We start from the raw sequence: 25,527 nt of genomic DNA on the forward strand, positions 1-25,527 counted from the left end.
TTTTAAACTTTACTTAAGTGGCTTATTAGATGTCTTTCTGCAGTGGTCTTCATTTTGGTATTGTCTTCATTTGTACAAGTGAAGGTTAACCCAAGTCTGCCTTGGGCGGGGTGAGGGTGGAAGAAGGGTGGGGGGAACAGTTTCCAAGGGCGGCGGCGTCAGTCAGCTGCATGGGAAGAATAGCTTCATTTAAGCTGTGCCGCAGAATTCCTCCTTCTCCGCGATAATTTAAAGTTCCCCTCTTTGTAAAACAACTCCTACGGTGACAGGAGGGAGGCAGCGCGTGGGAGCCAGCAGAGCCGGGTGGGGGTGGGGGGCGGGAAGGCCTCTGCAGGCAGCGCTCGGCCGCGGGCCGCGTCAGTACTGACACCTGCGCTTCTTTCCGGTAGTGAAGCCCACGTTTCTCGGGACTCGCGTCTTTGAGGACTACGACCTGCAGAAGCTGGTGGATTACATTGACTGGAAACCTTTCTTCGATGTCTGGCAGCTCCGGGGCAAATACCCGAATCGAGGCTTTCCCAAGATATTTAATGACAAAACTGTAGGTTAGTTCAGTGAGTCCTTCCTTCTGCTCTGATATTCGAAACATAGTATTGGGACTTCGAAGATAAGAATATGTGATGAGCAGGGGGTTTGGATTATGCAGGAAGTAGTTCATTGTTATGATACAAGACATTGTTACCTACTCTTCTCTCCAGTGGTCTTTAAACTGCTGGACGGGTCCTTGTTTATTGGCTAGACTTGGCATTTTGTTTCTCTATTCTTTAATAAGTGCTTATTGACATCAGTTACATGCTGGGCTCTGTGCTGGGCACTGGGGATAAACAAAAGAAGACGTATAACCCCTGCCCTCTGGTTCCTGGCTGGCAGGTGCAGCAGACAGCGGGGGGTGATTCCCATACAGCAGGCCGAGCTCCTGCTGCGGGGCCACAGCCAGGCTGCTGTGCACGCAGGGCGAGATAGACCTCAGGCTGGGAGATCAAGGGAGGCTTTCTGGAGGAGGTGGTGTTTGAACTGCTCTTTGAAGATTGAGTGGGAGGTACTGAGGCTGGGACTGACAACATGAGGTAGCATTGGAGAAAAGAACATTCCAGGCCAAGGAGAGTGAGAAGGTACAAACCTGGGCGCTGATCTGGGGAACAGCAGGGAGTCCATTGAGCCTGGTGGAGGAGGGAGATTTGGGGTGATGAGCTAATCAATCAACTGCTAGCCCCACTTCTCGCTTCCAGCCCTACCCCCAGAGACATGGGGTCAAACCACTAGGCAGATCGAAGGATGAGGTCATAGCTAGCTCAGAGCCAGTTAGTGGGTGGACTGGTAGCCGGGTTAGGGCTGAGGAGAGCCCAGTTCCTGGAGGGGTCCCTGGTGTGTGTTAGGGTGCGGTGGCTCAGTGGCTCTCAGTTAGCCAGGGTGCAGCAGTGGGAGAGGGGTCTCTCATTCTGAGCTGCTCCTGAGTGACCACAGATGAGCAGGAGAGTGGCCAGCGTATGCTGGCCACGGCAGGCCCTTGACCAAAAGCGCTGGCAACCCTGTGGGTGCCACGTAGTCAGGCACAGGCCGCGGAGGCCTCTGGACGGAGGGCATCCAGGTGCAGCACAGGCAACTGAGGAGGGGTCGGGGCCACACACCACTCCTCGGACGTCCCATGCCCCGGGGTCACTGAGGTCGGGGAGCTGTACGTGCACCAGGGACGTCAGGACAGAGCGATTTGGCCTGCGCTGTCTCACTCTGTTGGACAGACTGCTTTGGGGAGCCAAGATTTGGCTCTTTGCCTCTTGTTATGGAAAAGTGTAAGTGGCTTGAGCTGGTGAAACACTGTATGGGAGGAGCTGCGCTCAGAACCACTGAACCCCAGTGACTGCACCTTAGGTGTGCCGCCACACACTGACACTGTGCTTGAGGGGGAGAGAGGAGGCGACAGAGGAGGGGCCGCAGGCTTAGAAAGAAGCGTTCTTAGCTGGTTATTGTTGGCTTCTCTAAGTGAATTCTTATGATATTTTCCCAACAGGTGAAGAGGCCAAAAAAGTCTATGATGATGCCCAAAACATGCTGAAAGCACTGATTAGTCAGAAGAAGCTGCAGGCCAGGGGTGTGGTTGGGTTCTGGCCGGCACAGAGCGTCCGGGACGACATCCACCTGTTCGCGGAGGGCGCAGTGCCCCAGGCTGCAGAACCCATAGCTGTCTTTCACGGGCTGAGGCAGCAGGTATGGAGCCTGCAGGGCCAGCAGACACACTGCTCTGCTTTTCGCATTAAGCACTGAAAAAATGTCAATAAAGAGTGGCATACACCTGAGCTCTGTGTAAACAGAGCTCTGCCCCACCTCGCCCCAAAGAACCAGCCACAGTCCCGAGCCTTAGGCATTTGTGATGGAGAGAAGGGCCAGCGTGGTTTAGAAGCTGGGCCTCTCGGGCGCCAGCAAGAGGCAGGTGTCTCCCGTCACGGCGGACAGGTGGAGGAGGTCGCGCACAGGTGAACACTTACGTGCTCAAGCTCACTAGTTTGCCTGCAGCTGGGGGCTCTGTTTCTTCACGGGAAGACAGGCGGGAGCACACGTGCACTGAATGTCTGCCAGGAGCCAGGTGCTTAGTAGGGTGCTTGATGGACCGTCTCGCTGAATTTCCATCCAGCCTTGTTGGCGGCAGCTTGTGTTTCCATCCTGCAGAGGAGGTGAAGGCTGACGGAGAGTGCGCCACGTGCCGCAGCCTGGAGGGAAGAGCCCACCTGCCCACGCTCCACGGCTTTCTTTCCTGGTCCTGTTCCGTGTGGCGGAGCAGGCTCTTCTCCACGTGGCTCCCTCTCATGTGCCACCCCTTTAAATGCAGATTTCAGAGGCATGTCCCTTTAGCTGCTGTAAAAAACGAGCTGTCCTAATCAAGAATTTGAACCAGGATTCATCAGTTATTAACAAAGAGTTGTAGTAAATTATTCTTGCCAAGTTTTACTGTCATTTGCAGTCGTTCATAAGTGATACTATTGCTTTTAATCATAACCAGAGTATAATTCATGATGACAGATAGCTGCATCTGTTACCTGCCCAGGCAGACATTTCTAAGGAGGTACTTTCTTCCAGTACAATCTGGAAAGTTGTGGCTCTGGGAGCCTCTGTTCTGAGCGGCTCTGATCACTGTCCAGTGCTGTGGGCTCTGTGACCTGTCTCTCCAGTGGGGCCGGGAGCTTTGTGTCTCCGTCTGGCTTCTGTTAAAGAACATTTGATGTGCAGAGCACACAGCTGGAAGGCAGCTCCTCCCTGTGTAGCTGGCCCTCATCTCTGACATTTCCACGTGCCTTTTTATCAAACTCTCTCTTGCCTGCAGCCACTTAACCATTTTCTGCCCAGTGTCGACTAGATTGTACTTGTTTCCAGAGCTGGCAGGCACGCAGCTGTGAAGCTTCTGGGTTGGCCACTCATTGATTAATTGATCTGCTCTAAGCAGTGCTTCACAGCGGTCAAGAGCACTGGACATGGACCGGACGCGTGGGCCTGCCACTGTCTGACCTTGAACTAGTTCTTCAGGCCCTCTGTGCCTCAGGTTTCTTGTCTAAAAACAGAGCGGCTGGTACCACTTCACAAGGTTGTTGAGAGGATTAAATTAGTTAATTTGTATAAAGCACTGAGACTAGTGCCTGAAGCACACTAAGCACTCAGTAAACATGTACTCACTGCTCACCTTCGCGGCGAGCACATGTTGGCTGTGAAATAGGCTTACTAGCAGGGGAGAGAAAGTCATCAGCCGAAAATGGAAAGTGGGCACGTGCAGCCAGCGGCCAAGGAGCAGGCCCAGGAGCGGGTCCTGCTGAGCTTTCCGTTTGGTTTTAGGCCAGCCCAGCGGGGTCCTGAGCCGTCTGCTGAGCCACCAGCCGTGGCGGGCAGCACACGGCCCCTGCATTGCCAACCTTGGCAATTTGTTGAACTGCTTCTGTCAATAAAGTGGAGGCTCATACACAATGTGTAACGTAACTTCAGGATGTAATGTTCATCTTGAATTGAAAGCACTTTTGGAGAAAAAAAAATTTGATATGCGTTTCACGGGTCCCAGCTCCTAGCGCGCAGGGGCCTGCAAGCCCTCAGTGGGTGTGTGGTCAGCATGTGAGTGAGCAGGGAGTGCGTCACGCCTCGTCTCACTTCACGTGTCTGTTCGGCACGGATGCACTGAGCACTCACTGCATATCAGGCACTCCTCTGAGCCCTGGGGGTGGAACAGGGAACACAACAGACAGACAGCCCCTTTTGAAGCTTGTGTCTGTCGGAAGATACTAGGTTGCTGTCTGCTGTGTGTTGGGGCCACGTCTGTGCTAATGGCTGCTCTGCCCACTGCTTGCGTTTCAAGGCGGAGAAGGACTCTGCCAGCTCGGACCCATACCACTGCCTCTCGGACTTCATCGCCCCTCTGCACTCGGGTGTCCCCGACTATCTGGGCCTGTTCGCCGTCGCCTGCTTCGGGGTGGAAGCGCTGAGCAGGGCCTACGAGGAGGCGTGCGATGACTACAGCAGCATCATGGTCAAGGCGCTGGGGGACCGGCTGGCCGAGGTGGGGACCCCCGTGGGCGCCTATGCGTGTGTGCACGCGCGCGGTGAGGCTGGTGGTTAACAGCGCACATGCTGAAGTCCCGTGTTCTCTAGTCGCTCTCACGCTCGTCTTGGGCACGGAGCAGCTCCAGCGGTGCCCTGGTTGGGAGCCGCCTCAGAGCCTTGACTTCATGGTCTTACTCTGGTGTCTGTCTTTGCTTGTTGTGATGTGAACTTTCCCTGAGGAGCCCAAAAAATGCAAAACGGGTTTCTGGTTTTAATGTTGGAATCCTCCATGGATTCCGCATACCCCTCTGTGCAGTGGGGCACCTAAGTGGGGGGGGGGGGCTCTCTCCCCTTTTACTGAGGCTGACAGTGGGCAGCTGGCTGCTGTAGCAGTCCCAGCTTCTCCTTCCAGCCTCCGTGAGCTGCAGACTGACCGTCAGGGAAGTGTTTAAAGGCCTAGAAGTCCTCAGATCATTGAATATGGTACCTCAGCGCCCAGGCTGAGGCCAAAACTGAGTAGCAGAGCAGTTGATGAAACTATAAATGAGTTGAGAATCCAGCCCGGCCCTCTTGCTGACGTTCCCTGGCTGTGGTCCAGGCGAGGGAGGTGCTGTGTGCCTCTGAGGGTGGAGGAGTGGGGTGCCGAGGACACGGCTTTGCCTGAGCCCTGTGTTCTGGGCTCCAGGCCTTCGCAGAGGAGCTGCACGAAAGGGTCCGCAGGGAGCTGTGGGCGTACTGCGCTGATGAGCGGCTGGACCTGGCGGACCTGCGGAGGCTGTACTACGGGGGCATCCGGCCGGCGCCCGGCTACCCAAGCCAGCCCGACCACACCGAGAAGCTAACCATGTGGAGGCTGGCTGACATCGAGCAGTGCACAGGTGAGGGCAGGAGTGGGGCGCCTCTGTCCTTCTGTGATAGATGCACCGTGCCAAAGTAATGGCGCCCAGGTGAAAATTTTGGAAATACAGAAAGGGGTGTAGTGAAGGTGGTAATTCCCTCCTGTCCCAGGTCTAGCTGTTTATTCTAGTGCCTGAGCTCCCTGTTATGGAGTAGTAGTCTCACATCACCATTTCCAGGTTTCTCGAGTTTGATTATTTTCTCTTACCCTTCAGCAGATGGGAATTTAGCTCACTCTTCCACCCTGTACCTCTCCTGCCCCGTCCTCCCTGCCGGGTGTCTCCCCATCAGGGACCGTGTACCCCCTCCTGGCACATTTCACGCTGCGCTCTCCTTCTGTTGCTTACTGCCAGCGTCTCGGCACCAGGCTCGCAGAACCCCTCCCTTCCCTTCAGCTCCCTTCTCTCTTTTCTTTTACACTCCTGTTAACACAATTAACTGTTTTCAGTGGAGTTAATCAGAAGCATGACATCCTCGCCGAGGAAGTGAAAGGAGTGTGGGTGCTCTTTGGCAGAGTGCTGAACTCTGCGCTGCTCTGTGTCCTCGTCCACCCAGTGCTGGTGCAGACCAGGTAGCCTTGACGTCGTTCGCTTTAGGTCTCAGCTCAGAGGAACAGGCGGCTTCTTTCTAAACACGGCTGTGGGCTCGTCTTGGTGAGACTGGCTGTCGCTCGTCCCTGGTGGCCTTGGCCCCACAGGGGCCCTTGGAGGCCCAGCTGGTGTTCTCATCCCCAGGGTGGGAGCTCCTTGTCTGGGAGACCCAGGCTTAGCCCCTGTGACTGGTTTTCGAGCCCTTTCCAGGCCTTTTCTCCCAGGCCAGGGGAGAGCTGCGTGTCCTGAAGTTGTTCACCCCCTTGGCAGGGATTTGCTAGACTAGTCTGCTCACGTCTTTCCTGCTGTGCCGTGTGTCTGCCTAGGAGCACGGGCTCACTCTCCTTCACCTGTAAACGAGAGTTTATCAGGTGCCTGCCACCTGCGGGGCCTGTCTCAGCGCCACATCCATGAGCGTTTTCCCCGCGTTGCTCTCTAGGCATCCGGCTAACAGAGTCACTGGCGATGGCACCTGCTTCAGCCGTGTCCGGCCTTTACTTTTCCAACGTGAAGTCCAAATATTTTGCTGTGGGGAAAATTTCCAAGGATCAGGTAAGTTGACTGTTTTGTTGTGTGTGGTATCCCTAAATGCCTGTCTTGTTTTAAATGGAGCTGTTAACCCTGCTTTATTTTACATGTGAATGAGAATAAGACAAGAGGGAAAGGATGAAGAAATTGTACCCAGTTAATGTCTCGATTTGATTTCAGCCCATTACCCCAATTCTAGCCCTCCCATGGAACCCCCCGCCTGCCCAAACACACACCCCAGCCAGGCTCTGAGCATCATGTGTCTACTCCATGTTGTTTTTCTGCCCCAGAGAATAAGGCAGCTTGGTGAATAGATAAATATCTATCTCCATTTAACTCCAAAGATTGCTATCAAGACAAGAAATGGAAGGTACTTAATGTTTCTTGGCAAGTCCTGTGGAAACTTTAGTTTAAAAAGTCTTTATCATTTTGGTTTAATAAGCTGCTTTCATCTTTTTGCAGATTGAGGATTATGCTTTGAGGAAGAACATGTCTGTGGCCGAGGTTGAGAAGTGGCTGGGACCCATCCTGGGATACGACACAGACTAACTTTCTTGTTACCCTGCCTGTACTCGATGATCCTCAAGGAAACACAGCCGAAGTGCCTTAGTAACCAGAGCGCAGCGGCCGCCAGCCCGTCTGCCCCGCCCAGCTTTTGGAATTTGGTGGAACCTTGTAGAGGAGCAAGGTCTTCCTGTGGTTCTTGGAAAACAAGTGGCTGTGTTTCAGGGGACCTTAAATGAAGAGCAGCGAGCAGGACTTGGGGGGTGTCCCTTATCCCTTGGGGCCCGAGGTGAGCTGGAGGTGGAGGTCTTTTGCATTTCAAAGAAGTCAACTTTTTTTTTTTTTCCTTTTTACCTTGGATGTACCAGGCCACTTATTTTATGTTTTTCTCTCTCTCGGAGTAAAGCCTGAAACTCAGTTGAATAGGGAAGTGTATGCAGAAATGTGACTGTGTGGCCAGGGGATGCCATTCATTTGAGTGATCAGAGCAGTGCACTCCGACAGGGAGGGAGCGTCACTGTGCTCTGTGTCCCAAGACCTCCTTTCTGAAGCCACTATTACGTGCCTACAGAAGTCCCTTTGGCAAAGGGCATGCTTCACCGCCGGCTTGTCGGGAGCACTCAGGCCGCTTGCCTGGCGTGGTCAAAAACAGTCATGTCCTCCAAGCATTTTTGTCCTCATAATTTCACGTCCCCTCACTGAGGGGAAAGGAGGTGGGGAGAGAGAGTGGTTGTTAAGGGTAGTTAACATCTTTGGGGTGTTTCCCAGAACTGAGCAGGGTCTCGGCTGAGCTGCATGTCCTGTACAGAGTGGACAGGCATACTCAGTTCTCTCTCTGTGCTGACCCAACTCCAGTCCCACACAACATGGGAAAAGCACATTGACTTTTTCACAGCTATTTCAGGGAAATGGTTATGAACATGAGCCTTGAAGTAGACAGACCTGGGTTCAAGTTTCACTTTGCCACTTACTTGCTGTACGACAGAGGCAGATTACTTAAGCTTTCCAATAGGATTTTCTCATCTGTGAAATGGGGACAGTGATACTAGTTTCTGTCTCTTGGGCATGAGGTGTGGATTAAACAAGATGGTGCACATAAGGCAGGTAACACGGGACCTGGCGCACAGTGAGTGCTTTGTAGACGGCAGCTTCTGTAGGGCCTACAGGGAGTCCCTGAGCTCTGCACAGGGTAGGTGCTCGTGGAAAGGGAACAAGAGGTCAATGGAGATGAAAAGATAGTAGGTAAAAGCACATGGCAATGACTGGATTGAACATACTAAGTACCCTTCCTGGGATCAGAGCTCCACTGAACACAGTGATGGAGAGAGAGAAGCTGCCCTCTGCCATCAGCACCGTCAGTCTTCATTTTCTGCGTCGCATCCCCCCGCCCCTCGTGGTATAAGCCGGCCTTGGCCCAAGACAATTATATCAAATATGCTTTCAGGTACATGGGAGGTGAAAGGGAAAAAAAACTTAAGAAATGATAATGTTCCATATCTGTAGTACATACGTGTTTACCCACAGAGTAGCGTGCCTTTTCAGACACCACTGGCCCTTACAGTGAGAACTGTGTGCTCTCTTTAGGTGCATTTAGTCTGTGCTGGACTGAGTGGGACAGAGTGTCCTGAGATAGTAGTTGGAGGACTTACTGTCCGTTCTACGGCAGGTACGTTATTCTAGGCATTGGTACATTCTTCTGTGAGACAGAATAACTGCCTCCAAACATTTTAATGTATTTTATTTTAATTACAGTTGCTAAGTCTCCTAGTTTCATTAAATATTTACCATGTCTTCTCTCAACTAGTTATGTGGTGGAATGGCTTCCTTAAATGTATAGTTGATCTAGTCCCACAATGGATGCCTATTATCTAAAGACCAAGGCAGTTTGTGCAAGTTCCCATGCCTGTATGTTCATTAAAGAAAACAGAATACAATTTGAAAACCCCTTCCTTAGTTTATATTAGGTGACCTCAAAGACAAGAAGGTGACCAGTCTGCACTCGGAGTCTTGTCTGTCTGCCCGGACGTCCAGAGCTCTCCTTGCCATCAGCTGCTGTGGCTCTCACATTCGCTCACTCGCTCGCTCTCACCATTTCTGTTAAAGACCCCAGGTCTGTTTTTCCCTCTAAAGAAGCACTCGTCCAGAACCTTGCTTACTCTGCTTGCTCTGCTGTCGGTACTGAGGAGGATGGCTCCTGAGGTGGTCGCTGAGACCGGGTTTTATGATGCCCTGACATCCTCCTCCCTCTGTGCACAGCTGAGCTCGTTCAGGGACGAGTCTGCCTTCCTCCTGTCTCTCTCAGACACGCCCTCCACAGATAGCTGAGTGTCTGCTGTGTGCCAGCCACCTCCTCCCCTTCTCTCCTTAACACAGTGAAGGTAGGTTTTCTATGCATCTGTTTTATCATTAATGGCCTCTTCATTGTTAGATCCAACGGCCTTTCCAGTGATTTTCTTTCTAGGTTTGGAGAATATTGACCACTTCTGTAAAACTCCGTTTCCTGGCTCCCCCTTGACTTTACTTTTCTGGTTAACCTTCCCTGTGTTTGATAATTTCTTAGCTGTTTGCATAGCTTCATCTTCCACTGCCTGTTTAAATCCTGGTCCTCCTGTCACTAGTTACCTTCTTAGGCGTACAATTTCAACGGGCAATCTCACCAAACTGATGTCTCTGTCCAGACTCCTCTGTCCTGAAGAGCACAGCATAGCAAACATCCAGCAGCCTCTTCGGGGACGGCAGACAGACATCTCAGACTCAGTGCATCTCAAACCAGCATGGTCTCATTCTTACATTCTAGATATATTCAGTAGGGAAGAATTGTGCTGCCACTCCAGCAGCAGACCACAAACTCACCCCACATCAGCTTTCTCTTGGACTATTGCAGTTATCTAAAAAATTTGCACTTAAAAGACACACTTTTCCTACTTCTGGTTGGAAAAGTAGTAGAGACATTGAAGGGAGGCAGTGTTCAGGTTAAGGCCTGATTTGGGACTTGAAAGATACAATTGAAGAACTGTCTTTGTTCATGAATGGTGAAGGTTGTAAGGGCATCATATTTCCCAAAGTTGATCTGTAGACTCAATGCTGTTTTCAGCAGAAATTCCAACAGATGTTTTCTTAATTGTGACAAGCAGATGTTTAAATTTATGTGGAATAGCAAAGGACTATGATGGCTGAATGCTTTTAACTGTGACTAAGGTTGAGGGGACCCAGAAAACAGTGGGTCTTACTGTAGAGTCTGTGTTGTACGTGATTCAGAGGTGGGCGTTCTGAGCCGTGCAGTGAAGTACGGAGCCTGGAAGAGAGCCTGTGCGTGTACGCTGAGTTGTGGCAAGGTGGCGTGGCCCGTGGGTGGGGACAGGAAGGGTGGCTCCATAAGTAGTTCTAGAATAATGGTTATCCATGTGGGAAAATGGAATTTGATTTCCACCTCACACCGTACCTAAAAATAGGTTCCAGATATGTTATGGTCTTAATTGCAAAAAGTAAATATTTAAATGCTTACATGAAAAAAACCTTAAGGCAGGAAAGAATTTCTTGAGACATACAAGTGCTAATCTTAAAAGAAAGACGATTAAATCAAATATGTTAAAACTAGGACTGAAGCTAATAAACAATGTAGTGAAAAGACAAACCAAGACTTGATATTTATAATGCAATTAACTGACAAAGGATTTTTAAGCAGAATATATAGAGAATTCCTATTTTAAAAATAGAAAAATAGAAGACTTGAAAAGGCATTTCACAGAAGTGGAAGTAATTTCATAGGGTTTGTAAATGGCTAGAAATGTTGGAAATATGAATTAAGACCACAGTGAGATAGCGTTTTATATTTGTAAGGTTGGTAACGTTAAGGAGTCTGATGGTACCTGGGTGAGGAAGATGTGTGAGCTCATGCGCTGTTTGGATGTGTGAACAGGCTCCTCTGCTCCAGAAGACGGTCACACCGCACGGAGCTGAACATTTGCGCACTTTAGGATCTAGCTTATGGCTCCAGCCCCCCATTGAATATTCAGGCGCTCTTGCTTTGTGTACCAGGAGGTACATACAAGACTGTTTATAGCAACATCTTCCTATGGTTAATACCTGGTAAAATGACATGTCCTCTGTCTACAGCAGAACGGATGAGTAAATTAGGTGATTCACACTAAGGAATATTACTCAGTAGTGAACGATAAGTGAGCTACAGCTAAACCTGGCAAAAGAATGACTCTCAGAAAACAGTAAGGAAAAAGCAAGCTCCAGGGTATGGTTGATACTATTTTTACTGAGCTCAAAACCAAGCCAAACCAAAGAGTCTATTGTCTGAGCATCATAAATGGTGAAACTATACTGTTTAAAAAAAAAAAAAGATGATAAGCCAAAATTCAGGCTCCCAGTTCCCCGTCAGAGGGAACAGGTCGCAAGGCGACAGAGAGGGAGGTGCAGGTTGTTGGTCACGTGCCTGTCCTTGGGTTATGTGGCAGGTGTACGGTTGCTTATTATGTTATGCTTTATAGTCAGTACATGTTATAGAATGTTGTATGTAATTAGATATATTGTACTTAATTATTGAATATGAGAATAATAAAGGAAAAATGGAATAATAAGCAAAAATGTGGGATGGTGACTTTGTATATAATGTTTTTTACGTGTCAAATATATTTTTTAAAGAAAGGAGGGACATTTTGCACAGCAGCACAAAAGCAGGGGGCAAGAGACAGGAGCACCTGTGCGTCGTCCCGCCAGCGCCTCGGTGGCTCCAGATACCCGGCTCTGGTGAGTGAGGGGCTGGCGGCAGCCTTTGCTGAGGAAAGGGGGAGAAAGGAGGCGTTCTGCACAAACTGGACATGACGGAGCACTGGCACTTGAACACATGACTTTGGGGTTTAGGAAGAATGACATTACGACTGGGGCGACTTCAGGTGGAGGCGTGAGTGGGAAGAGGAAGTGGGGCTTGATTATAGGACTCGGGGCGAGCAGGAGTGGGAGCCCGCGGAGGGAAAGGAGACGGGAGAGTGCAGCGTCCGGGAAAGCAGAGGTGGGGGCGGTCAAGGCCTGGCCTGGAGCCCAGTGCTGCACAGAGGTCTGGGAATGGGGCCCCTCTCCTGGGTGACCCTTGCTACAGCAGTTTCGGGGGGACTGTGGGGACCACTGGCACACTGTGGTAGGTTGAAGGTAGTGGGAGGTGAGGAAGGTTACTTGGTTATTTTAAGAAGATTGGTTGGGAAGGTAGGATTGAGAGAGTGTTTAATATAGTAAAAGGCTTTTACACTGAGGGGTAAGTACCAATTAGGAGGGCTGCAGATAGTGCAAAACATTTTTTAAAAATATCTTTTAACCTAACTTCCAGAGAGACTGGACTTCCATCTACCAGTCGCCAACAGTTGAAACCTTGGAGTTGCGTCTAACCTCTCCCTTTTCCTCGAAGTTCACATTCAGTTTGCTCTCATGCCCAGATGTTTTACCCACTAAACGTCTCAGTCCTTCTCTCCTCCCTGGCCTGGCATAGGGGCTCATCATCTCTCCTCTGCGTGGTTCCCCGGCCTCCTGCAGCTGTGAGAGTGAGCTCTCTGACCCCTCACGCCCACCCTAGTCCTGCCTTCCGCAGGGCCTCCCCATTGCCTGGGATGCACCCCAGCTCCCTGGAGTGCAGACCCTGCTCCAGAGCCCTGACCAGCTCCCTGCGTGCCCCGAAAGAGGTGCCTGCTTGCCTTGTCCCCTCCAGCCTTGCGATTCAGGAATGCTTTTCAACACCCCCCTCCCTACAAAGCTAAGTGCAGTGACCCTGCTGCTCACCTCCTTAACAGCACCGTGCATGTTTCCCAGCACTGTTAGAAACAGAATGATCTATTTCCCCGTTAGACTGTGATCCTTAAGGCAAATGTGGACCCTTGTTCATCTTTGTGTTTGTCGTGAATAAAGTAGCATTTGGTTCATGATAGGTGCTCAGTAAAGGGAGGCTTGAATGAGTTGATGAGCAGATCTTTCAGGGCGACAGTGGTTTGTTGGGAGAGCAAACTGTAGAGCTCCTTAGGGACAGGGGCCCTGCCTCTGCCTCTGACCAGTCTCAGGATGCCCAGAGCCTAACCCAGCACCTGCCGTGCAGTGTGTTAGTTTTTTAAGTGAGTGGCAGGGAGGCCGTGATGATTTTCACTTGCTCAGAAGGAGACTGGGGTGTAAAAGCCCAGCCCCTCCCCCCACACCCAGCTTCACAATTTCACGTTGGGAGAAACAGCCCCGCCGGTGCTCTCCTCACTGCCACGAAGACAGCACACCACGGCCCTGCAGAGAACCCCTCACTTCATAGCCTTCTTGCTGTAGATCAGCTATGTGTATTGTCAGATTGCAGAGCAGAGTGTATTATTATTTCATACGTGTGTGTGTTTTAAGGAAATACATGCAGTGAAAATGTCAAGAAGGATACACAGAATTCTTAAGTGGTTACCTCTGGGGAATAGGATTGGGGCATCGGGTGAGGGACTCATGGTTTGCGTATTTCTCGTTCTTTCTGCACTGTTACAAACGTTTACACCAAAGATATATTAATTGTACTTTAAAAAAGATTAGGTTGGCAGTAAATCCACCTTGAAATAGAAGCTATTTTGAATAACCTGAGTGAAAAGTTGACATTTAGGTGCATTAACACGTAAACTCGCTCCCATTTCAGCACTTGGAATGTCTGATTCTGTTTACATTCTCCCTTCCTCAAATGCAGATTTGAAGATACCTTTGCCGCGTCCCTTGCCTTTAAGTATTATTATAGCCTTTTGGAGACTCACGAGCCATCTCTGGAATGGTTGTCTAGGAAAGGATCTTGGATTAAATGATTTTTGAGAACCTTGAGACTAGATATTCCATGAAATAGAAGAAACAAAAGCCAGACTCATGCATGTCTGCTTTCCATAATGCAAATTCACATGCAACCAACAGAGCAGAGTTTGCAGCCGCTGAGAAAGGAACCCTGAGCGTTGTACAATTCTGCTTGTTCTTCACCCAGAGAGAAACCAGAGTAGAGAAAGGTGACATTTCATTCCAGGTTATCTGAAAGAATTTCAGTACTTACCTGCCCTGAATCGTGAGACATCGTTTATCCTACCATAGAGAAGGAGAAGCATTTATTTTGTGCACGTTTTCAATAAAAACACGAGACCCAGTTGTCTTGATGGTGCGAAATATCATTACTTAAAAATTCTTTAGGTCTGTGGAGACGTGGGGACCAAGTGGCAACAACTAAGACATCTGAGCAGCCGCTGCTGCAAACAGGCTTGCAAGACAGAGGATTAGTGTTTCCAAGGCTCTGGGCTACGTTGGTGTGTTCTCATCTCAGTTTATGCAGAATTTATGGGTAGCAGTGTTGAGATAGAAGATGGAGGAGGATTCAGAAGACATGGATGTTGAAGGTGGACCCTCCTCGGAGATTAAATATAAGACACCTTAACCTGTGGGAGGAGTGTTTCACAAACTTTTGATGACGGAAGACTGACTGGGTGGATCTTATCAAACGCAAAGAAAGATGGTACAGATGTGGAGGCTCCTATGTATGGTGGCTTTTCCTGCAGTATGATGAAAGAATTTCTTCCTCCTTCTCGTGTAAAACCAGCCTTGTCAACGGTTAGATCCTAAACCAAGATCGGCTTCTTCTCAAGGAAGACGGCAAACAGAAGAGCTGAAAGAAATCCAAGTTCCTGGGGCAGAGGGCTGGTGTTGGGATCTAGAGCAAAGCAGTGTCTGCTCTGTTCACAAAACCCTTTATTTTCACTGATGAACCTTCAGTGAGATACTGTTCAATAAGCTCAAGCAAGATGCTTTTTCTGACATTCGTGTTAGTTTTGTATAATTTGGCTTCTGAATGTAGGTTGTAATGGATGATGAATATGAAAATCCAGATTTTCCTCTTCAGTTTCACTTACTTACATGCGCAGTGCGTGCATACACATAAACACCCTGAGATTCTGAGCGGGAAGCAGATCAACTTTAAAATGATGTAACACATACTGTACTACATGAAATTTGGCCACCATAAGCTGCACAGTACATGCTAAGATCATCGTCTTTATTTTAACTCTTTTCTTAGAATTACTAGCTATTAAGATACTAACCTCAATATATTTAGAACGAAATCATAAATATTGCTGTTAAACCAGTGATAAGATTCAAAGACAGCAAATTTATTTCAAAAGGGAAATGCATGTGTAGATCACATCTTCCAAGCATGGGCTGCTTTTACAGGGCACGTGTCCTCCCAGACAGTCCCCCATCCCCTGCAGTGTGACTTAAACTGGTCTTACTGTGACGCTGCTTGCATGTCCACCGCCATAAAACCAGACGTAAATTCCTCAGGCTTATTTCACCTGCGCTGATGTGAAACCAGAATGGAGCCATACAAATACAATCACAAAAACCGATAAAACTTGCATTAAAAACAAAGAAAAGGAAATGTATAAATGCTACTTTCATTCTTTGCTCAGAAGAGTTAGCTGTCCACAGTTAACAGCAGTGCAGAGAACATCGTAACTGTGATGCGTGCCATTCTAGAACCTCTGCAATTTTTTTAACATGTTAAACATACCCCTGTCTGATATAACTGAAATGCTGTTTTATATTTTAGAAAATTTTTTAACATACAGCAAGAACTAGGTGTGATTGGCTTAACTTTTCTGTTCTGAGGCTTTGGTTTAGTTGCATTGTCATTTCAATAAATTTTCAGTTTTTTTAAAGTAAAACAACGTTAACCTGTTATAATAGATCGTTGTTAATGTTTTGATTCTGTTGAATTGAGCACATCAAGAAAGTGAGAAATTCCAGTGAGGAAATTCTTAGTGTCAGAAGTGCCAGGTTATTTAAAAAATAATGGCACTCTACAGAAAAGATAGCAGTTAGCTCCAAGACATATCTCAGTGGCTTGTCCTATGTGGAGCCTTCCGTCCTGCCATCGTCTGACTCCTCCTGATGCTGCTACGGGAAATACTAGCACGTCCGCTTCAGAGCTCTGGAGGAAGCTGAAGTACCAGTAGTCCACGCGCGAGCTCGTCATGAGCAGAGTCCCGTTCCCTCCACTGTGCCTTCAGGTTAACCAACTCTTGCATAAAGTTAGGAATCGAATAGCAATGAGTGAATACACCCTTTCTCCTGAAAAGAATCGGTGAGTTATATGATAGGAGAGAGGTGGGCACATCTCTACATATGTTTTTTTATTTATTCTAAGTCCATTTCAGCTTGACATAGGGTGAGTTTAGGTCCAGTTCTCTTTTGTCATTAGAAATAAGGTCAATAAGCTGAAAATAATTTACAAGCCTAATCACGCTTCACGCTTTGTGCGCTATCACCCAACAGCCCCGGCGCGACACGGGGAAGACCTTGTGAGAGTCCTGCTCCGTGTGCTGCAGTTAGTTGACCATCACGGGGAAAACAGACAGAAACAAAACTCCACCAGAAACTTGGAGGCAGGGAGGTGTGCTGCTTCCTCTGTTTGGTAAGGTCCTCGAGGGACTCCTTCCTTGATCATTTGTAATGGTTGGTGCCGGAACCAAAATTTATAAATTCTACCAAGCACGTGCTAGGAACTTAAATACTTGTTGACTGGATGAAATCATATTAGAGGAACTAAACACCAAGAAACTAGGAATTGAGACTATTGCTTGACATCACTTACATGTGGAATCCAAAAGACAAACCTTTCTGTAAAAACAGAGTAGAGTGGTGGTTATCAGGGACTGGGGCAGAGGTGAGGGCTGGGTGGGAGCTGGGACGGAGTTTAAGGGTACCGACCGGCAACTAGTAGATAAGTCAGTTCTGGAGGCCCGGCGCACAGGACGGCGATGTAGTCAACAGCACTGCTGCCGGGCGGCTGCGACACTGAATCACAGCTGTTCTCAACACAGACAAACGGTAAATGCGTGACACGGTAAGGGCATTCGCTCACTTCTCTAATAATCACATTGCAATACATAAATACATCAGCACCTTGTACAGCTGGAACTTACACAATGTTATATGTCAGTTCTACCTCAGGGAAAAAAAAGCACCCAGCACCATAGAGCTTTCCCAGGCCGACTCAGAGGCTCGCCTTGCTGCGCGTGTCCTGGGCAAGGAGACTGCGGCGCAGACGCAAACCTGGGTGGCCTTTCTGAAACCCGCGATTCAGGGATTGCTGATGCTCATATGACGAGCCCTAAGTGCTGCGGTATTCCTGCGGTGCCTTCTGAGTCATCCAGGACTCGTGAGAATTCAGTGTGACTTCAGTATTAAGTCCATTTTACCATGTGAATTACTGTATTGGAAGGTTGACTCCCACAAGGATGAGTGTGATCTTTCCCCTTTAGCCAGAAGATACATGAAGAAAACGTCTTTCCTCCTCCATGGTGTCAGAAAGCAGGTGTCTTGTGTCGCTGTCATGTGTGGCAGGAGAGCCAAGCTGGACACTGTCCAAACTAGAGACAGAGGTCCCGAAGTGCAGCAGGTTCTTGGGGTGAATGGAGAGATGCAGAAGAAATGTGGTTACAAAACGAGGGAGTGTGTCGTGACAAGGATGTGAGCACAAACCTGGGAGCTGCAGGGGCTGGTGCCTGGCGGGCTGAGTCACTGGATGCCGTTGGCACTGAGGGGGAAGGAAAGTGCTAATTTTGGGTGGTTTGTGTCAGATTAGCAGGAGTATCTGGCTTAAGAAAGCAGAGTAATTATTGGGCTTTACTAAGTGAAAAGTGAGGTTTGGCTTTAGTTTTCACCTTTACATTTTTACTCAAAAAGTGTGTGGTGGGAAAGTTGAGATTTCTGGATGGTGGGAAGTGAGAATACATTTCACGAAGGATTTGGTGACAGGAGTAGCAAATGTTTGCAGGCAGATTTGAGGACGGGGAGCAGGGGAAAGGAGTCAGGACTGCTGTAAAAGTGAGGAGAGAGTGGAAGGGGCTTTGGGGGGACAGCGCTTTGCTTCTGCAGGAAGATGTGAGTGCTGATCCTAACGGGATGGGTGTGCTGCCGGTCACTTTGATTTTATAAATACAGGCCACTTCAATCACTCTTTTCAGGTAAAAAAATCCTGAAAAACTTTTATTGTTTTGTAGATTTGATTGGTTCCTTGCTATCAGGGCCCTGCTAAGATCTGCAACAGGGGGAAAGTCATTTACATGTACCTTTTAAACTTCTCTTCCCATGGGCCCAAACAATGCTCAGGATACTACAGAGAGGAGACGCTGGTTGGGCAAATTGCCCCTACTTTTGCTTTGGCTGAGATCCCCAAGAGGGGCTATTCTCTGTAACGTGGCATTTGTGTGTTCATTCACACTCATTCAGTTCATTCAATTGTGTGTTCATCTGTCAAACACTTACTGGGCCGGGTCCTGCTCTAGGGCCGGGTGCACTGTGAGTTGCAGTCCCTGGCCTCGTGGAGAGTCACGTTCTCACAGTTTGTAGTGAACTGACTGTCCCAGCACCTCCTATCACTTAAGTCCTCAGCACCCTCCCCTGCAGACTGAGAAGAGGGGGAGGCATCTCGTGGTCTCCCACATGCGTTGTTTTGAGGGACACTAACCACCCGTGTTTCAGCTTGCCTCTTCCCCAAGACTTTGCTGCTGCTTCTGGTGCAAGCACCGGCAGTTAGGGAACTGCAACCTTTGTGACACTGCCACCTTCGCTGCCTCCAGCTTGAAACTTCCTCAGGCAAGCCTGGGTTCATTGCTTCCTAATGCGGGAGGAAACCAGTCTGTCGTGTGCTGCTGTTGAAAACACAGATCCAGCGCCCTCGGGACAGAACTCTGAACTTGAATCTCCCTGCTCCGCCAGCGTCAGGTACGGGGAGTGTGCGCGCGTGCGCCAGCACCCCTCTGTGTCACAGGGAGAGGCCGTGATTGGCAAAGAGCGTAAGCTCCGTTCCGCGTTGCTCTGTGAACACGGGCCCGAGAGCAGCTGTCAGACTCCCCTCCTCATCTCCTCATGGCCTTGGGGGAGCAGAGGTGCCCGGGCATCTCCCCCAGCAGATCAGAAGCTGCACTGGGAGGAGGACTTACCGATGAACGTCTGCTCTCCAGAGGGAAAGCATTTGCTCAGCAGAGTGCTCTTCAGAGGTTTGTAGACGCAGCTGCCCTCCTACCATTGTTCTAAATCAGAGTCCCTTCTTCACCCTCTTCTGTTTTTTTTTTTTTTTTTTCTAAAAATTTGCTTTTTGAACCTTGCTACACTGAAGAGTCAGTAATTTCACAGTAACGTAAACTTTTAAAAGTCCTGCTTCACTTTGAAACATCGCTCTTGTTCAGTCCTTGAAAGGATGTTTACGATGAGGAACCGTGGTCTGTCACATTGAACCACTCTGCCCTCAGCCCCTGGGAGAGAGAGACGCCTTTACCACCACCACCTGCTGTGAGGCGCCGGCTCACCGTCCCCGCTTTGGCTGCGTGCCCTGGCCTCCCTCCCGCACGCCTGTGGCAGTTTTGAGGGAATACAGGGTTGCTTTGTGACTCTGCTTAGGTCGTAGGGTATAAGTCTTATGTCACATTAGACTGTGGGATATTTAAAAGAGCAAGAATCATCTCTTCTGCTTGCTTCATATGTCCTGAATCGTTTATAAAGAGTTTGAGGGGAGCAGATGTCAGGTGTTCGTTGACGAAACGTCTGACCTGAGATGAACAGTTGTGTGAGGGGACGCAGCCTTCAGCGGACAGGTGCGTGCTTAGCTGTGGTGCAAGTTGTATTCCTCGCAAACACCGCCCCCCCCCCCAGCCTCCAACAATGACATGCTGGGTGACGCTGGGGACTTCCATGGCCTCTGAAAGCCGCAGCTTCTCCACCCTGGTGCCCGTGGTGCTGGCTCTCACCCAGGCTGGTGCAGGAGCCGGGGTGCAGTTCTCCCCGGAACGCACCCAGCACCTGCCTGTCGTGACACGGAAATCTTCGCTAACCGAAGAGCAGTAACGAGGCCCCTCGGGAGATGTTTTTCTCTGCTCTGCACCGTGCTGTATGAAAACAATGCGGGCAGCGCCACGTCAGACGCACCGCGTTTACAGACAGTGTGCGTGAATCTAAGTACTAATGCCAGAGACACAAGGGGTGTTCAGGGGCAAGAAAGAGACTTCACGGTGGTGACACTGGGAATTTTCCAGAGGGAGCTGTGAATTTGGACGAGTCAGCCTGGTGCAAATCAAGGCCATTACGAATGAAGAGAAGTTGATTTGGGTTTTGTCCAGTATGTTATCGTAACTGTGGCATCACATTTTTTTTATATTAACCCTCTTTTTATAGAAATTTTATTTTAATTTTAGCTGGATTCATTCCTTAATAAAGTCAAAAGTGGGCAACTTATTTTGGTTCTACAGTTATAGACAGTGTTCCCGTTACAGGGTTGACATCTTACAAATGGATTATTCTGGACATGAGGAGAATTATACCAGACATGACGGCTAGTTTAGTGGAAATTCATCCCACATCTGGAAAAGCTATATTTGCATTATTTTAAAAGTCCATTTAAATATAGGTAGCATTTTTCATTATAAAACTTGTTCATTGCAAAAAGCTTGTAAACTATATAAAAGTATGTAGAGGACATAATTCATGATTCTGTAAATCCCCATGTAGCTACTATTAATGTTTTATTACATTTCTTTCCACGTCTTTACTTCTTTCTTTCCTTCTGTCCGTCCTTGTGTGGGTACGCTGAGCAATGGCCCCCACACACAGCCACGTCCTAACTCCCAGAACCTGTGACTATACCTTGTGTGACAAAAGACATGATGAAGTTAAGCCTCTTGAAATGGGGAGATTACTGTGGATAATCCAGTGGAGCCTAAATGCAACCACAAGTGTCCTTAGAAGTGGGAAGAGAAGGTGGTTTGACAGAGAAGAGGGAGGCAAAGCCACTGCTGAAGCAGGACGCTACACCACTGTGGGCCTGGAAGGCATAAGAGAGGGCCATGAGCCAAGGAGTGCAGGCAGCTTCTAGAAGCTGCAAAAGCAAGGAAATGGTTCTCCTCTGGAGCTCCTGGAGGAAGGGCGGGACTGCCGACACCTTGGTTCTGCCCAGTGACACTGCTATTTTTAATTGAAGTACAGTCAGCTACAATGTGTCAATGTCTGGCGTACAGCACAGTGTCCCAGCCACGTACATACACACATGTGTTTGTCTTCATACTCTTTTCACCAAAGGCCACCACAAGATATTGAATATACTCCTCTGCGCCATACAGAAGAAATTTGTTTTTTATCTATTTTTATATATAGTGATAAACATTTGCAAATCTCGATTTCCCAAATTTATTCTTTCCCACTCCCTTTCCCCTGGTAACTAAGATTGTTTACCATGTCTGTGAGTCTGTTTTGTTTTGTAGATCAGTTCATAGTATCCTTTTTTCCCTTTTTCTTTTTATTAGATTCCACATATCAGTGATATCATATGGTATTTTTCTTTCTCTTTCTAGCTTACTTCACTTAGAATGATGATTTCCAGGTCCATCCATGTTGCTGCAAATGGAGTTTTGTTCTTTTCTATAGCTAAGTAGTATTCCATCATGTAAATATACCGAATGTCTTTATCCAGTCATCTGTCGATGGACATTTAGGTTGCTTCCATGTCTTGGCTATTGCCAATAGTGCTGCTATGAACATTGAGGAGCATGTATCTTTTCAAATTAGACTTCCCTCCAGATATATGCCCCGGAGTGGGATTGCCAAATCATATGGTACGTCTATTTTTAGTTTTTTTTTGCAGCATCTCCATACTGTATTCTGTAATGGCTGCACCAAACTACATTCCCATCAGCAGTGTAGGAGGGTTCCCTTTTCTCCAGTATTTATCATTTGTGCACTTTTGAATGATGGCCATTCTGACTGGTGTGAGGTGATACCTCATGGTAGTTTTGATTTGCATTTCTCTGATAATTAGCAATATTGATCATTATTTCATGTGCCTGTTTGTCATTTGTATGTCTTCATTGGAGAATTGCTTGTTTAGGTCTTCTGCCCATTTTTTGGATTAGGTTATTTGTTTTTTGTGATTAAGTTGTATGAGCTATTTATATGTTCTGGAAATTAAGCCTTTGTCTGTTGCATCATTTGCAAATATTTTCTCCCATTCTGTAGGTTGCCATTTTGTTTTTCTTATGGTTTCCTTTGCTGTACAAAAGCTTATAAGTTTAATTAGGTCCTATTTGTTAATTTTTGCTTTTATTTCTATTGTCTGGGTAGACTGCCCTAGGAGAACATTGCTAAGATTTACGTCAGAGAATGTTTTGCCTATGTTTTCTTCTAGGAGATTTATCTTATCTTGTCTTATATTTAAATCTTTAAGCCATTTTGAGTTTATTTTTGTGTATGGTGTGAGGGAGTGTTCTAGCTTCATTTGTTTACATGCTGCTGTCCAGTTTTCCCAGCACCATTTGCTGAAGAGACTGTGTTTACTCCATTGTCTGTTCTTGCCTCTTTTGTTGAAGATTAATTGACCATAGGTCTGTGGGTTTATTTCTGGGCTCTGTATTCTGTTCCATTGATCGATATGTCTGTTTTTGTGCTGGTACCACACTGTTTTGATGACTGTAGCTCTGTGGTCTTATCTAAAGTCTGGGTGGGTTATTCCTCCAGCTTTGTTCTTTGTCTTCAGTGTTGCTTTGTCAATAGTGGGTCTTTTGTGATTCCATATAAATTTTAGGATTATTTGTTCTAGTTCTGTGAAAAATGTCCAGGTTAATTTGATAGGGATCGCATTAAATCTGTAGATTGCCTTGGGCAGTGTGGCCATTTTAACAATATTGATTCTTGCAGTCCAAGAGCGGGAATATCTTTTCATTTCTTTAAGTCTTCTTTAGTTTCCTTAATCAACATTTTGTAGTTCTCCGTGTATTAGTCTTTTACCTCCTTGGTCAGATTCATTCGTAAATATTTTATTGTTTTGGATGTGATTTTAAAAGGGATTGTTTCTTTACTTTCTTTTCCTGCTAATTCATTGTTAGTGTAAAGAAATGCAACTGATTTCTGGATGTTAAGCTTGTATCCTGCTACCTCACCAAATTCTTTTATCAATTCTAGCAGTTTTTGGAGCATTTTTAGGGTTTTCTATGTATAGTGGTACTGACTTCTGACTTCTGATCCACAGGGAACTCTAAGATAATACATGTATGTTGTTTAAGCCAGCAAGTTCATGGCTATTTGTTATAGCAACAGTGGGAAATGAATACACCATGAATCCATCCATTTTTATACCTACCAACCTACTTTGACACGCATCTTTTTTATGTAACTAATAAGTTACTATATATGTAACTGTACATATGTATTATGTATATATACATGCTGTATATATAATATACATATTGTGTGTATCCATGTACATATGTTTTATTTTTTATTTTGGTAAAATATACATAACATGAAATTTACCATTTCAATCATGTTTTTAATTGTACAGTTCTGTGGCACTAAGCACGTCAACCTTCCTGTGCGGCCATCATCACCATCTATCTCCAGAACCTTTTCATCTTCCCCAAAGGACACTCTGTGCACATTAAACACGGAGTCCTCATTGCCTCCCTCCCTGCTCCCAACCTGCACATTCTAATTTCTGTCTCTATGAATCTGACTCCTCTAGGTACCTCATGTATTTGGAATCACATGGTATTTGTCCTTTTTTAACTGGCTTATTTCCCTTAGACTGATGTCTTAAAGGTTCATCAATGTTGTAGTCTGTGTCAGGATTTCCTTCCTTTTCAAAGCTGAATAATATTCCATTGTATGACTCCATCACATTTGGTTTATCCTTTCTTTCATTGACAGGCACTTGGGTTACTTCCACCTTTTGGCTATTTTGAATAATGCTACTGTGAACATGGGTGTACAAATATCTAATCATGCCCCTGCCTTCATTTCCTTTGGGTATATAACCAGAAGTGGAGTTGCTGAACCATATGGTAATTCTATGTTTAATCTTTGAGGAACCGCCAGACCGTTTTCCACAGCAGCCGCACCATTTTACATTCCCATCAGCAGTGCACAAGGGCTCCGATTTCTCGTCAACATTTGTTATTTCATTTATTTTTTAATAATAGCCATCCTAATGGGTGTAAGTGGTATCTCCTTTTGATTTATACATGTCTGTTTTTATATTCCTTTGTTTCCACATTGTTTTATATATCAAAGTCCCTGTATAGCAATCTAGTCCAAGTAAGCACTATAACGTATGTAGCCATTCCTCCCTGAGACACTCGGCTCTTTCTGACTTTTCACCATTGTGGGTTACCAAAGCATGAGCATCACTGAACACTGTCCCTTGGTTCACATCTCTGAGAACTTCCCGAGAAAGAATTACTCAGAGGAGCATTATGTTAAAGACTATTGATATGTTGAACCACGTTGCTTTCTGAAAGGGTGTTCCAATCATCAGACTGTGAGAGTGCTGAGTAACGCCTTTTTTAAGCTTACATTTTCGGGAGCAGAGTGTCTTTAGAATACAGATGAGAACACCTGTGAACCTGAACAACCATAGTAGCAAAACCCACCTGCCTATATGGGGCAAAAGGCTCATTTTTCAATGTTGGATTATTGGTTTTAAAGACAATTAGACTTGATTTTCCTTTAGATTCTCAAGAGAAAACACTTCCACATGCAAAGAAGGTAGTTTGCTGGAAGGAAAAAATACTTTGCAAGCCACTCATAAGACGAGTTCTGGTCTGGCTCAGCCACTGAAAAGTCATGTGGCTTTGGCAAGTCATTTAAAATCTGTGGGTTTCAGATGATTCAGTTATGTGTGAGTGGCTTCAGTTCCAGAATTTCTTGTGTGCCATTTAATTATGGATTGTGAGCTCATGTTTGGTGGAGTTTTATCTGCTGCAACCCTGTAGGCTGAGTTAACGGTGTGTCCCTCCACACATTTCTTTCAGGCACATTAGAGGTATTATAGCCTGAGATGGCTTTTTATGTGACTTTTTCAATGTAGGGATTCCCAGACCACAAAGGAAGTACAAATTTGAAGTGCAGACCCAGGAGAGAAAAGGCCTATGCATGGTTACAACACTCAGAGTAGTATGGGTTTTAAAGACAAGTGGACTCAAAACACAAGACAAGACCAGAAAGCCATCCCGTCACACCCTTTGCTGATGTGTTGTTCTCAATTCACACTTCCACTGAGGTTGTCTGCCCCTGAGGGGCCTGACCCTAGATTAGAGCTTCTGCTCCAGTTTCCTTCCGTGGGTCCAAGGTTTTGTTTCCTGTCCTCACAGAGCTATTCACATGATAGCATCTTGGCTGTGAAGTCCAGTGAAAGTCATCAGGGCCATCTGATCTTCTGCTTTTTGGTCCTGTTCCTGCTTAGTCCCTAGGCTTCTCCCTTACATTCTTACATGTTTAATTATGCATTTTAAAGGATGTTTATTGTATTTTGTGTATCATTTCTAGGAGGGAGGGGTCTCAGTTACTCAAATCTGCCATATTGCCAGAAGCGGAGGTCAGCCCTCTGAGTTCTATGATTCTATGTATTAACCACTCTTCTCCCATTTAGCTAATTTGGATATTTATCTTATTTTGTCTTCGTGAATTG

General features: G+C 47.0%; 1 protein-coding gene across 7 annotated transcripts in view; it reads left to right on the forward strand.

Moving 5' to 3' along the window:
• The window catches only part of MTR (5-methyltetrahydrofolate-homocysteine methyltransferase), a 98,020-nt gene extending 77,711 nt beyond the window's left edge, over positions 1-20,309 (forward strand). For 2 of the 7 annotated variants that reach the window (XM_074373268.1, XM_074373269.1), the window contains exons 28-33: positions 390-545; positions 2,009-2,205; positions 4,331-4,531; positions 5,201-5,393; positions 6,442-6,554; positions 6,993-20,309. In XM_074373268.1, coding sequence (XP_074229369.1) covers positions 390-545; positions 2,009-2,205; positions 4,331-4,531; positions 5,201-5,393; positions 6,442-6,554; positions 6,993-7,079 — 947 coding nt within the window. In that variant the 3' untranslated portion in view covers positions 7,080-20,309. Of the gene's footprint in view, positions 1-389; positions 546-2,008; positions 2,206-4,330; positions 4,532-5,200; positions 5,394-6,441; positions 6,555-6,710; positions 6,901-6,992 lie in introns of those variants that run through there. The other 5 variants (XR_012509980.1, XR_012509977.1, XR_012509978.1 and 2 more) reach the window with 5 other exon arrangements.
• The last annotated feature ends 5,218 nt before the right edge of the window (positions 20,310-25,527 follow it).

Source organism: Camelus bactrianus, chromosome 11 (assembly GCF_048773025.1).
Source record: "Camelus bactrianus isolate YW-2024 breed Bactrian camel chromosome 11, ASM4877302v1, whole genome shotgun sequence".
NCBI classification, from domain to species: Eukaryota; Metazoa; Chordata; class Mammalia; order Artiodactyla; family Camelidae; genus Camelus; species Camelus bactrianus.